The sequence below is a fragment of the Pelophylax lessonae genome, assembly GCF_965119305.1.
Source record: "Pelophylax lessonae genome assembly, chromosome: 10".
Taxonomy (NCBI): domain Eukaryota; kingdom Metazoa; phylum Chordata; class Amphibia; order Anura; family Ranidae; genus Pelophylax; species Pelophylax lessonae.
In genome coordinates this window covers 11,260,236-11,274,402 of record NC_138777.1, presented here as the reverse complement: position 1 = coordinate 11,274,402, position 14,167 = coordinate 11,260,236, and the positions used below count along the sequence as shown (strand labels likewise).

General features: G+C 46.7%; 1 protein-coding gene across 5 annotated transcripts in view; it reads left to right on the top strand.

The window, feature by feature from the left end:
• Positions 1-14,167, top strand: part of NAV2 (neuron navigator 2) — a 713,755-nt gene that overhangs the window by 679,296 nt on the left and 20,292 nt on the right. For all 5 annotated transcript variants that reach the window (XM_082270274.1, XM_082270271.1, XM_082270272.1 and 2 more), the window contains 4 exons: positions 1,045-1,193; positions 4,116-4,288; positions 9,843-9,996; positions 10,127-10,286. In XM_082270274.1, the coding sequence (XP_082126400.1) occupies positions 1,045-1,193; positions 4,116-4,288; positions 9,843-9,996; positions 10,127-10,286 (636 nt within the window). The remainder of the gene's footprint in view (positions 1-1,044; positions 1,194-4,115; positions 4,289-9,842; positions 9,997-10,126; positions 10,287-14,167) is intronic.

Here is a 14,167-nt window from a genome sequence, read left to right as displayed (position 1 = left end):
TTCCTCCAAATTACACCAAAGATGGGGCACAGTCTTTCGCAACGATACCGACAATGGGGCCTTATGATGCCAAGGAAGGGGCACAATTCCTCCAAATGACATCAGAGATGGGGCACAGTCTTTCCCAACTACACCAACATGGGGCCCAATGACGCCAACAATGGGGCCCAATGACATCAAGGATGGGGCACAATTCCTCCAAATGACACCATAGATGGGGCACAGTCTTTCCAAATGACACCAACAATGGGGCCCAATGATGCCAAGGAAGGGGCACAATTCCTCCCAATGACACCAAAGATGGGGCACAGTCTTTCCCAACAACACCAACAATGGGGCCCAATGACGCCAATAATAGAGTAAAATTCCTCCCAATGACACCAACAATGGTGTACAATTTCTCCCACGGACACCAATAATGGGGCCCAATGACATCAACGATGGGGCACAATTCCTACCAGTGACACCAACAATGGGGCATTGTTTTTTCCCACTGACGTCACCAACTTTTTCTACTGCCAATGTCCACAGTCCAGCCCACCTAAAGTTTGAAGGACAGTAAACTGGAAAGTTTAGAGACCCCTGTTCATACAGAAAATAAACGAATCAGCTACAGCCAGGAAAAACGGTTACATCTGCCCTGCTTCAAAAAGCCATCCAATTAAATAGGAACCATAACATGCTCTGCCCGCCCCTGAGGGGAAGCAGGGGGCCAGGTTTAAATATAGAGTAAGTGCTGAACTGCAACCTGGAGGGCAAACCTTGAATAGACGAAAAGTCAATGGAGCAGTTCAAAGTGGAGTAGCTGCGGATGCTCAATAAGAATTGCAGCTACTGGTCAGGGCTATAAGCAGCAGTTTCTGTGAGTTTTCCTCTTTCAGAGCATTTGTGGGCACCTGACCTCAGTTCACATGTGTTGCAGGGCATTGCAACGCAGGCGGGTTGCCTTAAGACTATTGGGGTGGCATTTAAAATAAATCAGACACATCAGACCTTGATCGTGATCAGAATTAATTTCCTAAAATATATTGTGTTATTGTGCAGGTAATGGGTCCATGCAGTCAGCTGACCTGCGCATTAGACGGCAACACTCATCCGACAGCGTCTCCAGTGTGAACAGCGCCACAAGCCACTCCAGCGTGGGAAGCAACGTGGACAGCGATTCCAAGAAGAAGAAGAATCGGAAAAACTGGGTAAGAGCACACGCCATTCCAGGGGCCCATGTGATGAGGGGATATACAGTAATGTATAAAAAAAAACACCATTTATTGACATTTTGTTTTTTATTTTTATTTTATTTTATAAAAAGAGACCTCTAACGCTTCATTAGAGTATTTTTGTACTATGACTTTTCATTGTTCCATATTTTCATGACGGTATTTCATATGTAGATCCTCTCTCTAGCTATCTGTATGTCAAACAGTACAATTAACATCTGAGCTGCTGAGATAAAATGCATTACAGGATAAGTGACAAAGAAAGCAATCTGATTTGGCTTTTAGGTGACCATTTATCACATCAGATATTCCCGATTTCTTTTTTTTGGCCAGCCAGGAGTAGCTGCTCCCTGTGAGCAGACCCTGGCAAAGGAAAGGATCAGTGTACCTTGTGTGCCCCCCCGTCTGGTCCCAGCACTTGGCCAGCTTGGGCCAGGCCAGCCATAGACTTGAACATCAATTAACTGCTGTGCTGCATTACTGATCGAATGCATATGTAATGAGCAAATATGTTGCTGTTTATTGTTTATAAATAAACAGAATCAAATGTTGTAAAACATTAAATGAACAGTCCTTTCAGGATTGTTGATGTGGGTGGAGCCAGACGGTGCAGAGAAATCTTCAAAAAGCCAGAAGTGGTTCACCACAACCGTCCCAACCTACATTTACTGAAATCTAATTTTTGGGCCAGCAGACAATAAAATGTGGGCGATCATTGTTGCCCCATGCCATGCAGGCTTTTACTTGTGTCCTGTTCAGCAGGATTGTCTAACTCAGTTCCATTATAGACTGCATCAGCATTATGGTTGCCCTCAAAGAGCTGGTTATATCTGTAAGGCCAGATGGACAGAGCACCCCACCCCCCTTACATCAGATGTCAATAAACCCCCTCCCCCACCATCAGAAGTCCCCCATTCTCCCTTACATCACAGTGAACCCCCCTTACCTTGTGATTCTGCCAGGAAAACGCTGGGGACTGAGCTAGGAAGCAGAAAGAGCAGGGTCTGGAGGAGGACTGGATTCAGATGCTGAATGCTGAGACTAGGGGAGGCAGAGAGGAGGGGGTGCTGCGGCCGCACAGAGAAGCACAAGGTCTGTAGGAGGAGTTCTGTCATCCTCTCTGCTGCAGGCGGCTGAGCCAAGGGAGCTGATATGAGCCTCTCCATGGCTGCACAGAGAAGCACAGGGTCTGTAGAAGAAGTTCTGTCTTCTTCTCTGCTGCAGACTGCTGAGCCAGGGGAGCAGATATGAGCCTCTCCATGGCTGCACAGAGAAGCACAAGTTCTGTAGGAGGAGTTCTGTCTTCTTCTCTGCTGCAGACTGCTGAGCCAGGGAGCAGATATGAGCCTCTCTGTGGCTGCACAGAACAGCGCAGTGTCTGGCGGAGGGGTTCTGTCCTCCTCTCTGCTGCAGACTGCTGAGCCAGGGGAGCAGATATGAGCCTCTCCATGGCTGCACAGAACAGCGCAGTATCTGGCAGAGGGGTTCTGTTCTCTCTGCTGCAGACTGCTAAGCCAAGGGAGCAGATATGAGCCTCTCCATGGCTGCACAGAAAAGCACAGGATCTTGCGATGGGGTACTGTCCTCCTCTCTGCTGCAGACTGCTGAGCTGGGGAGCAAATATGAGCCTCTCTGTGGCTGCGCAGGGAAACACAGGATCTGAAGAAGGAGTTCTGTTCTCCGCTCTGCTGCAGACTGCTGAGCCAGGGAGCAGATATATGCCTTTCCGTGGCTTCACAGAGAAGCACAGTATCTGTAGGAAGAGTACTGTCCTCTCTGCTGCCGACTGCTGACACAAGGTGCGGGGCGGAGATGACGGGGTAGCCTCAGCTGCAGGAGAGGTGCAAGGTCCACATCAAATGGCCTGGTGGGCTTGGTTAAGCCTCGGGCCTTGTGTTTGACATATGTGTTGTACAGTCTTTGCTTCTCTGCCCCTCCCCCACGTTAAAGCTTTGTTCTCTCTTCAGCTCTGGCTTGCTTCCCTCATAATTCCAGTTTTACAGATCTGGGCATAACCACGTGGCAGGGCATGCTGGGATTTGTAGTCTGCCAGTAGATCCCTAACTGCTCATTGAGTAGAGCAAAGTCTTGTGCTTGGAAATGCTACATAGAGCTTTCTATAATTTCCTATGCAAAGCAAAGGGGCCTTGTAGGGGCCCATTGTACATTGACTGGCTTCCCAGTTGGTGAGTGGGTTGGTGGCTGTCTCGTATTTGAGTTAAAAGAAAGAAACAAAGCTCTTAGTCCCATCTTTTACTAATGTATGGTCCAGGTGGAGGTCTTCGTTAGGTCACCAAGAGGAGGATCTAGGTTGGGGGTGCAATAGTGCCATAGAAAGATGAATGAGGAAATGGTCTGAGAGAGTTGTTACCAATGAAAGCATCCTTGACCATCAGAAGATCCTTAGTGAAATAAAGGAGTAGTGAAGCCTAGAGTAGGTTTGGTGAGCCTATGAGAAGAAGAAAAAGTCCTCTGTCATAGTTTGCATAAATATTAATCCTAAATAGGCCCGAAGCCTTCCTGTAGTGCATTTATAATCTTACCCAGAAGCCTTTATTCATTAGCACTCATGTCTGTCCTTTTTTGTGGCCCGTAGAAGTATTTTATGTTGTCTGTTAAACATTTTTATTTTTTTTTTTTCTTCTCCTACCTTCTCTTCTGTTTCGTTTTTGCTTTCGTATCCTGATTCAGGTGAATGAGGTAAGACCTGCACGCTATCATCGTCCATCTTGTGTCATCCATAGTCTCTTTTTTCCATCATCATCATTGTCTGCCTGTGCTTCTTCCACCAGTTCACCATTTTCTCGAAATTCACATCACAGGACTCTTTATCATCGAGTGTCTTTATCCGCCATGTTGTTATCCGAGGTTCCTCATGGTGCTTCTCTTTCCTTTCAGCTGAGAAGTTCCTTCAAACAAGCCTTTGGTAAAAAGAAGTCCCCCAAATCGGCATCCTCACACTCGGATATCGAGGAGATGACAGATTCCTCCCTCCCTTCCTCACCAAAGTTACCTCACAATGGCTCTGTGATGTCCACCCCACTCATGCGGACCTCCCACTCCAATTCTATGTAAGTCAGAGAAGTTTGTGAATCTTTAACCTATGATGACTATTGTTTGGTGTGCAGAATTCTGTTTGTCATGACGGCGGCAAGATGGCCGATTAGTACAGTGGTCAAAGATTATGTAGAATGCAACTAAAAATGTATTCGTGAAGGTTAGAATTTTTTTTTTCCAGATTTATGTAGCGCACAAACTATATTACCAAAAGTATTGGGACACCTGCCTTTACACACGCATTAACTTTAACCTCCCTGGCGGTCTGATTATGTCAGGATTTCTGTGCTAAAAGCGCTACATTGTTTTGCATGGAAATCTGTTGTTTTACATTTTAAAACTCAACTTCCCCTGCAATCCTCCGCTGTCCTCCCCCGTTGTCCTCCCCCGTCACCCTCCCGCTGTCCTCCCCCGCCGTCCTCTCGCTGTGTGCTCGGCCAATGCCGGCACCTGTCTTCCGGTTCCCTTCCCTGCAAGCGTTGCGACGCAGGGGGGTGGAACCGTCGGCAATTTCAAAAATGTAAATACACTTGTGGATCGGGTGACCACCATCCGTGTGCCTCTCGAACTGGAATTTCTCTGTCGCTCATTGACAGACGCAGAATCCATATCTTGATATCCATAGGGTTATACTGCCCCCTACAGGAGTAGGACACTAGGCAGGAAAAAAGTTCTGGCCATACCTATGGGCAGTCCCAGGGGGTATATCCTCTCTCTCCCTGCTATAGGATGTCAGTTTTTTTCTGCCTAGTCAGGGGTAAGGACCAAAGTTCCTTGCTGAGATCTCTGGTCCTGGCAAGTTTTTTTAGATAAATCTTTTTTTAGTTGGTTAGCGAGGAAACTGGTGGTTATTAGATGGCGTAGGCCCGATCCGCCCACCCTTTCCTTGTGGAAGGCCTTGGTGAACTCTGCTACCCCTCTCTACAAAGTGGCCTATCATAACAGGGGTTGCCCTCAGAAATGTATGAAGGTCTGGAATATTTGGTTGGAGGCAAAGGAAACTGCCAATGACAGTGACTGTCAGGATGCTGTGGCTCCGCAGCCCTGATGTCCGCTCTTTTCTTTTTTTGATTGGGAGAGTGGGACCGTTCGGCCTTCCTTGTCCCCTGAGGAGCCCCACGGTGATCGGAATTTTTCCTCCATACATTACCGCCCCACGGTGATCGGAATTTTTCCTCCATACATTACCGCCCCACGGTGATCGGAATTTTTCCTCCATACATTACCGCCCCACGGTGATCGGAATTTTTCCTCCATACATTACCGCCCCACGGTGATCGGAATTTTTCCTCCATACATTACCCCCCCACGGTGATCGGAATTCTTCCTCCATACATTACCTCTCACAGGTGAAGCATGACGTTATGTTGACTTTGATTGCAGCCTTGTTCGGGGTTTGTTCTTGTTTTCTTAGGAATTACTTGTTATGTTTGTTCCTTGTATTGTTTTGAGCCAGGGTATGCCCAACAGCTCTGTTTTTGTATGTTTTTTCTTTTTCAAAAATAATAAAAAGAATTTTCACAAAAAAAATGTAAATACACCAAATGAGATGATAGAAAGCTGTGATCAGATTACACTGTATCATCCCATCTCACCACAGGATTTCTCCTGGTGACTTTTCCAGTGCCCTGCCTGTGCTTTTCCAGTTCTTTGTGCCTGGAAAATAGAGAACGACCATGGCGTCCAAAAAGCGTTCTTTTTGCGTAAAAGCACTTTTAGATGAACTGGAAAACAGCGACAGCGCAACGGAGCTACTTGAAGAACTGAGCGATCGCGATTGGTGGGAAAATTCATCATCAGGTACGGAAAGTGACGACAGCGACGATTCTGATGTCTCTTTCTGGCACATCGTTCCGTTGGAAATTCTGAAGAATCATTTGATATATTTCCCAAATTCCACAAGCGATGTGCCAGAAAGAGACATCAGAATCGTCCGTCGCTGTCCTCACTTTCCGTACCTGATGATGAATTTTCCCACCAATCGCTATCGCTCAGTTCTTCAAGTAACTCCGTTTCGCTGTCGCTGTTTTCCAGTTCGTCTAAAAGTGTTTTTCCGCAAAAAGAACGCTTTTTGGACGCCATGGTCGTTCTCTATTTTCCAGGCACAAAGCACTTGAAAAGCACAGGCAGGGCACAGGAAAAGTCACCAGGTGAAATCCTGTGGTGAGATGGGATGATACAATGTAATCCCATCACAGCTTTCTATCATCTAATTTGGTGTATTTACACTTTTGAATTTGCTGCCGGTTCCATAATGCCCCCCTGCGTCGCAACGCTCACAGGGAGGAAACCGGAAGACAGGTGCCGGCAATCGGCTGAGCACAGAGCGGAGAGAGACTGTCAGGATGCCGGGGAGGGCAGCGGGGGATCGCAGGGAAGGTGAGTAACATTGCAGTGTAATCCCGAGTGTGGTTTGGGGTTACCGCTTTTGGTACTGAAAATTAACCCCGAGCCACAGTCAGGAATACCACCAAGGAGGTTATTTGCATCCCAGTCTTAGTCCGTAGGGTTGAATATTGAGTTGGCCCACCCTTTGCAGCTATAACAGCTTCAACTCTTCTGGAAAGGCTGTCCACAAGGTTTAGGAGTGTGTCTATGGGAATGTTTGACCATTCTTCCAGAAGCGCATTTGGGAGGTCAGGCACTGATGTTGGACGAGAAGGCCTGGCTTGCAGTCTCTGCTGTAATTCATTCCAAAGGTGTTCTATGGGGCTGAGGTCAGGACTCTGTGCAGGCCAGTCAAGTTCCTCAACCCCAAACTCGCTCATCCATGTCTTTATGGACCTTTGCTTTGTGCACTTATTCAAATCATTTGGTGGAGGGGGGATTATGGTGTGGGGTTGTTTTTCAGGGGTTGGGCTTGGCCCCTTTTTTCCAGTGAAGAGATCGCTTAAGGTGTCAGCACACCAAGACATTTTGGACAATTTCATGCTCCCAACATTGTGGGAAGAGTTTGGGGATGGCCCCTTCCTGATCCAACATGACTGGGCACCAGTGCACAAAGCAAGGTCCAATAGCTTTCCTAATGTGACAGAACACGAAGCAGAGGCAGACATCTTGTTACACCCACACAAGTCTTGAATTTTAGATTTATTTTAGCAGTGAACTCCCCTTATAGACTGAAATAGCAGTATTGCATTTCTATTATTACTGTAATATAGTAAATATAGCGAGAAACCTGCAGGTAGAAGGTGATGACGGCCATCTTGGTACACCCCGCACTGCTCAGCGACAAACTGACTATATAGTGAAATAGACTATTTCAGTATATAGGGGGAGTTTACTGCAAAAATAAGGCTGAAATTCAAGAGTTGTTTGTTTGTAAGAACATATCTGCTGATTCGTGTTATCATTATTATTATTATACAGGATTTATATAGCGCCGACAGTTTGAGCAGCGCGGTTCTGTTACCAGTGGTGACTGGTGCTCAAAATTTTTTGGGGGGGGGGGGGGCGCAAAAAGAATAATGTAATAGGCATTGCTTCGCGGCAAAAAACGCGGTAAAAAATTGCGAGACTTTGAGGTCACGCAAGTGGGGATAATCTGCCGAACATATAAATATATAGGCACAATATAGTTCTCTTCTATCTATTTATATTTTCGGCAGCCCCGATGACCCCCAGAAGGCCGAAAATCGGCGCCTCTGCGTGGCACATGTGGGGTGCAAAACCCCCCCCCCCCCCCCATAGACACCAGTAGGTCCGGCGCCCCTAGTGGGCTGAAAATTATATATATTTTTTTTAATTTCTTTTTTTTTCTTGCAACATATTGGGGGGGCGGCGCCCCCTATAGACTGCCCGCCACTGTCTGTTACATTAGGAAAGCTATTGGAATGCATAGCGGCCATGTTGGAACGCATGGTGCATGCGCAGTAAGTTTTCTCAGCCGTCACTTCCGGTTGCAGAATCTGATAGGTAGCGATATTCTGTTAGAACACCGGCATCGGCCGGAGGACATCGGGGGACCGTAGGGACAAGGTAATTTTCACTACAGGGTAACCCCACGCGTGGCTCGGGGTTACCGCTTTTAGTACTAATAATTAACCCCGAGCCACACTCGGGATTACCGCCAGGGAGGTTAAGGGGCCGGGCCCTTTGGCAGGTGGCAAAAACCCGGCTCAACCACACATTTTTTGCCACCCCCCAACCGCATGTCTAAATAAAGCCTAAGGCCCCTTTCACACTGCCTTGATTTTACTGCAATTTTGATGAGATTTTGACTGGGCTTGAAGCAATGCCTATGTCTTTGAACCTCAAAACGCATTAAAATCGGGTCAAAGTAGTGCAGGGACTACTTTGAAGTCGTTGAGACTTCAAGTCGCACAGATATGAACGGTACTCATTGGAAATAATGAACTACTTGTCATGCGATTTTGCAGTCCCAAATCGCAGGACAAGTCGCACAAGTGTGAAAGGGGCCTTAAGAATATCTGTGAGCATTACATGAAAGACGCACTTTACATTTGTGTGCTCATCCAACCCCTTTAAGACTGAACCCAGAGCCCCTACCCTTCCCTCCTCTGAGATGACATATTGTTTCCATCTCTATAGCCTTTACAATCCGTTAATGATCTTATATGCCTTAATTGATCAATTACACGTTAATTAAAGGGAATCCGCACAGTTCTGTCCAGACAGGCAGCCTTGATCAACCAGTTTCAGCGGCTGCCACATAAGAGGAAATGTTCATACAATAAAAAGAATCATAAAATCTTTATAGGCACATCCTGTGCTCCGTGTCACGCTCCAAGTCATGAAGTAGAATTGTCTGATCTGTGGATTCTTTTCAAGTCTGGAAATCTTTTTTTTGTAACCGTCATGAAATATTAGTATGACATTTTATTGCATTATAATATGTCGGGCTGAGTAATTGCTTCAAGCTGAAATCCGGCCTCCCCTTCAGTCTTGTTATACCGGCTCCTCTCCTGGACTGAAATGGCTTCCTCTGATTTCGCTGCACACTGTGAGCTTCTCCCTATGTGCATTAGAACCTGCAGCAAGTCAGACAGAGCCCCGCCTCATTTCCTGGCTGGAGGTATCTAACCTTCTCCTCCCCAGCCTGACTGTCCCTGGCTTGCCCCTTTCATTAATTGGATTTCATGCCTTTCAATCATGGAGGCTCAACATCACATGTGGGGGGGGTTATGGAAGGTACAGGGTCGGTACAAGGATTTTTGCCGCCCTAGGCAAAATAAAAATTGCCGCCCCCCCGGAAAACATGTTCGTAGTGCCCCTCTCCCTCCCACCCCTCATCCCAAGTTGCTGAAGGGGTTAAAACCCCTTCAGTTACTTACCTTGGTGCTGGGTCAGGCTCCACCTACTCTCCTCCCCCGCCGACGTCAGCCGGCGGGGGTAGACCTAATGCGCATGTGCGGCATTAGACCTCCCCATAGGAAAGCATTATTCAATGCTTTCCTATGGGGATTTTGGTGACGCTGGAGGTCCTCATCCTGATTCCGGGTGCATAATGCTAAGTTGCGCCCTAGGCGGCTGCCTAGGTTGCCTTACAGGTAGCGCGGCCCTGGGAAGGTACTGCAGTGACTGGATTTTTCTTTCTGTCCCATTTAGCCTTTCTGAGTGCACAGAGAACGAAGCAGACAGCGTGTTACAACTGCGCAATGAGCTGCGTGACAAGGAGATGAAACTGACTGACATAAGACTGGAGGCTCTGAGCTCAGCACACCAGCTGGATATACTGCGGGAGGCCATGAACAGAATGCAGGTACTGCCCCGCCGCAGGATTACATTCCTACCCCATTGAATGTGTTCACTTATTGCCTGTCATTGCACCTGATTTATTGATCCTTTTGCCTGAGCCTCTTCTGTGTGCTCTAATTATTATCCCTTTCCAGACCGAGATTGAGAAGCTAAAAGCTGAAAACGATCATCTGAAGGCAGAGACTCATGGGAAATGCAGCAGAACGCCATCCCAGATCTCCATCTCTTCATCCCCAAGACAATCCATGGGCTTCACACAGCCAGGGATGGCTATGACTGAATCCTCCAGCCTGGGTGAGTGGAAATCACTGCTATAACTTACATCAGCCTTTCTCAACCTTTTCAACACAGAGGGACCCTTGAAATAAATTTCTGGTCTCGGGGAACCCCTGCTAAAAATAAAAAATCTACAACTCATGACACATTAGTGTGACAGTCAGTGGGAAGAACGCTCCTTACTCTTCTCATCATTGGGAAGAATTACCCCCCTTACAGATAGCTAAAAGGAACAATGGTGTCATTGGAAACTTATCTGAGAGGCAGAAATTGCCCATTGCTCAAGGAACCCCCAGCAACCTCAGGAGGAACCCTGACTTACATATACACTCACCAGCCACTTTATTAGGTACACCTGTTCAATTGCTTGGGCTACAGCAGCAGAAGACCACACCGGGGGCCACTCCTGTCAGATAAGAACAGGAAACTGAGGCTACAATTGGCACAGGATCACCAAAATTGGACAATAGAAGATTGGAAAAACATTGCCTGGTCTGATGAGTCTGGATTTCAGCTGCGACATTCAGATGGTGGGGACAGAATTTGGCATAACAACATGAAAGCATGGATCCATCCTGCCTTGTATAAACAGTGCAGGCTGGTGGTGTAATGGTGTGGGGGGGATATTTTCTTGGCCCCTTAGTACCAATTGAGCATGGTTAATACACCGCAGCCTACCTGAGTATTGTTGCTGACCATGTCCATCCCTTTATGACTACAGTGTACCCATCTTCTGGTGGCTCCTTCCAGCAGGATAATGCACCATGTCACAAAGCTCCAATCATCTCACCACTGGTTTCTTCACCATGACAATGAGGTCACGGTCCTCCAATGACCTCCACACTCACCACATCTCATCCAATAGAGCACCTTTGGGATGTGGTGGAACGGGATATTTGCATCATGGATGTGCAGCTTACAAATCTGCACCAACTGTGTGATGGTATCATGTCACTATGGAGGAAAATCTCTGAGGAACGTTTCCAACACCTTGTTGTATCTATGCCACCAAGAATGAAGGCAAAAGGGGGTCCAACCCGCTACTAGCAAGGTGTACCTAATAAAGTGGCCGGTGAATCTATAGTTACATGAAATATTGAGCTGTGTGCTGTATATGTACACGTTGGTCATCAGTGATGTTTGTTAGAATCTCAGTTTATTCAGTAAAGCAGAAAAAGAAATTGTAGGGGGACCAGTGACATTACTATAGTAATCAGTGCTAAAAATATAAAAATAGTCACTGTTACTGTAATAATGAAGGTATTAACACTGTGGGTGATCAATGGGTTAAATGTGAGCCTAGGGGAGTGATTCTAACTGTATAGGGGAGAGCTTATGGAATGACCATAGAGATCTGTGATCCTACATAGAAGGATCACAGGCGCTCTGTGATCATTCCAGGGAGATGAACGGTCAGATGTGTTTACAACAGCCAACCGTTTTTCTCTCTCATCGGGGAGCGATCGCGGGTGTCAGGCGGCAATCGGAGCCTCCTGCCCCATGCATCGGAGTCCCCGCTGCCGAGTGGCGAAGGGAGTGCACCGCCGGCGGCACGCGCTCGCCCCCTAGCTGCCTGTGCGCGACCGACGTAGCCCTACGTCGGCTTGCACAGGAGGGCCGCCCTGTCGCAGTATATATGTGGTTGGCGGTCCGGAACAGGTTAAAGTTTGAGAGAGGTTGTAAGCCTTTCACACTCCAAAACAATGAAGGTTCGCTTTAATTCTGATTGGATCTTCCCTTTAACACATTGCTCTCTGAAAGAAAACTTCAGTCAGGCTTAAAAATAAATTCCAAATATGGCAATTTTTGCATAGTTACATTGGACCCGGAGGATGGAAATCGCTGTAATAGGTACCGCTGCTACTGTAGTCCCCACTAGCTTCCGGGTCCTGTGCCAAGCAGCTGCCCGGCTGCATTGTGAACACAGGAGGTGGTTTACTCACTCAGCATGGCTGCAATTCAGGGAACACTTTGCATTTTTTCATTGACTGCAAAGCATTTTCTGATTGGACACGATAGAGAGGCAGGGCAGTGATGTCACAATCTCCATCTTGTCCAATCAGAGAACACTTTGGGTTTAAATTACTAAAACTGGAGAGTACAAAATCTGGTGCAAATGTGCATGGTAGCCAATCAGCTTCTAACTTTAGCTTGTTCAATTTGTATAAAAAAAAAAAAACCTGGACGCTGATTGGTTTCCCTGCAGAGCTGCACCAGATTCTGCACTCTCATGTTTTAATAAATCCCCCCTTTGCATTTATTGAGAAATTGGAAAGTGTTCTCTGAATAGCACCTGTAGCACTGTCCCCGTAAGGACTGCTGGATACTGACTCTGTGGGCTCCCCTGGTTACCAAAACACGCTTATGGTTAAATAAAGCTCCTTGATCCCTCCTTGCTCCTGTTGGCTTCAAAAGTTGCCAGTCAGCCCCTAATAAAGACCCGGGGGGGGGGGGGGGGGGAGCAACTAGGTTCAGATCTGGTCACTGAGCTGCGTTACAACAGAGAAAAGATTTACCTGTGCTCAAATCCCAATAGCATGTACATGTATTAACAACTTTACCACCGGAGGATTTTGCTGTCTTACGTCCGGGCCACTTTTTGCGATTTGGCACTGTGCGAATTTAACTGACAATTGTGCGGTCATGCGACGATGTACCCAAACAAAATTTACGTCCTTTTTTTCCCACAAACAGAACTTTCTTTTGGTGGTATTTGACCACCTCTACGATTTTTACTTTTTGCGCTATAAACAAAAAAAGAGCAACAATTTTGAAAAAATAACAATATTTTTCAAATTTTTTTATATGAAATTCCCCCCAAAAAGAATGCAAAAATCAAAATTTCTTTTACATTTTTGGCCAATTTGTTTTCTGCTACATATGTTTGGTAAAAAAAATCGCAATAAGCGTATTTTGATTGGTTTGCGCAAAAGTTATTGCGTTTACTAACAAAGGGAAAGATTTCTGTAATTTTTAGTGTTTTTTTTTTTTTAACAAGTAATGGCGGCAATCTGCAATTTTTTTGCGGGACTGCGACATTGTGGCGGACAGATCGGACCCCTGACTGACATTTTTGACACTTTTGGGGGTACCAGTGACATTACTACAGTAATCAGTGCTATAAATCTGCACTGTTACTGTAAAAAAGACACTGGCAGGGAAGGGGTTAATTTTATTGGAGAGGGAGGGGTTAATGTATGCCTGGTGCTTACTAACGTGTGTGGGGGGAGGTGACTGAGTGACACAGGGACAGATCGGATGTTCAGCTATGCTGAACCCTGCAATCTGTCACTGTCTGTCACTTAGGAGATCCGCCCGCTTTGTTTACACAAGCGGGCGGATCTCCAAACTCGATTCCCCGACGATCGGGGAAGAGCGGCGGTGATCACCGCCGCTCCTCCCCTGGCCCGACTCCCGCTGTGACTGAATACAGCGGGAGCGAGCCTCCGGCGGCGTGCGTGCGCCGCCCACAAGGGGAGGAGTCCAGCGACGTAGGTCTACGTCGCTGGACGGGAACGAGCCACTTTACCGCAGTACAATCAACCTGACCAGTCGGCAAGTGGTTAAACTATCAGGTGCTAAAGGGGTGTGACCACATATTAACTCTACAAATTCTGGATTGACCCCTCTGCACACTGCTACACCCTTTCCAGAAAACTATGCAATGAAACCGCTATTGGGATTTGAGCACAGGTATATCTTTCCTCTGTTGAACTTCATCTAAATCACAGCTGCTATGGAAATTTGAAGTGAAACCGGAGGAGAAATTCGCATCAAACAATGTGGTATGTTAGGGGTTCTGTAGGACCCTCCTTCATGAAAGCTTTACATAAATTGTTGGACAAAATCAATCTGGATGTGATTTGAAGGTGTATAAAACTTTGCTCCAGTTCCTGTAA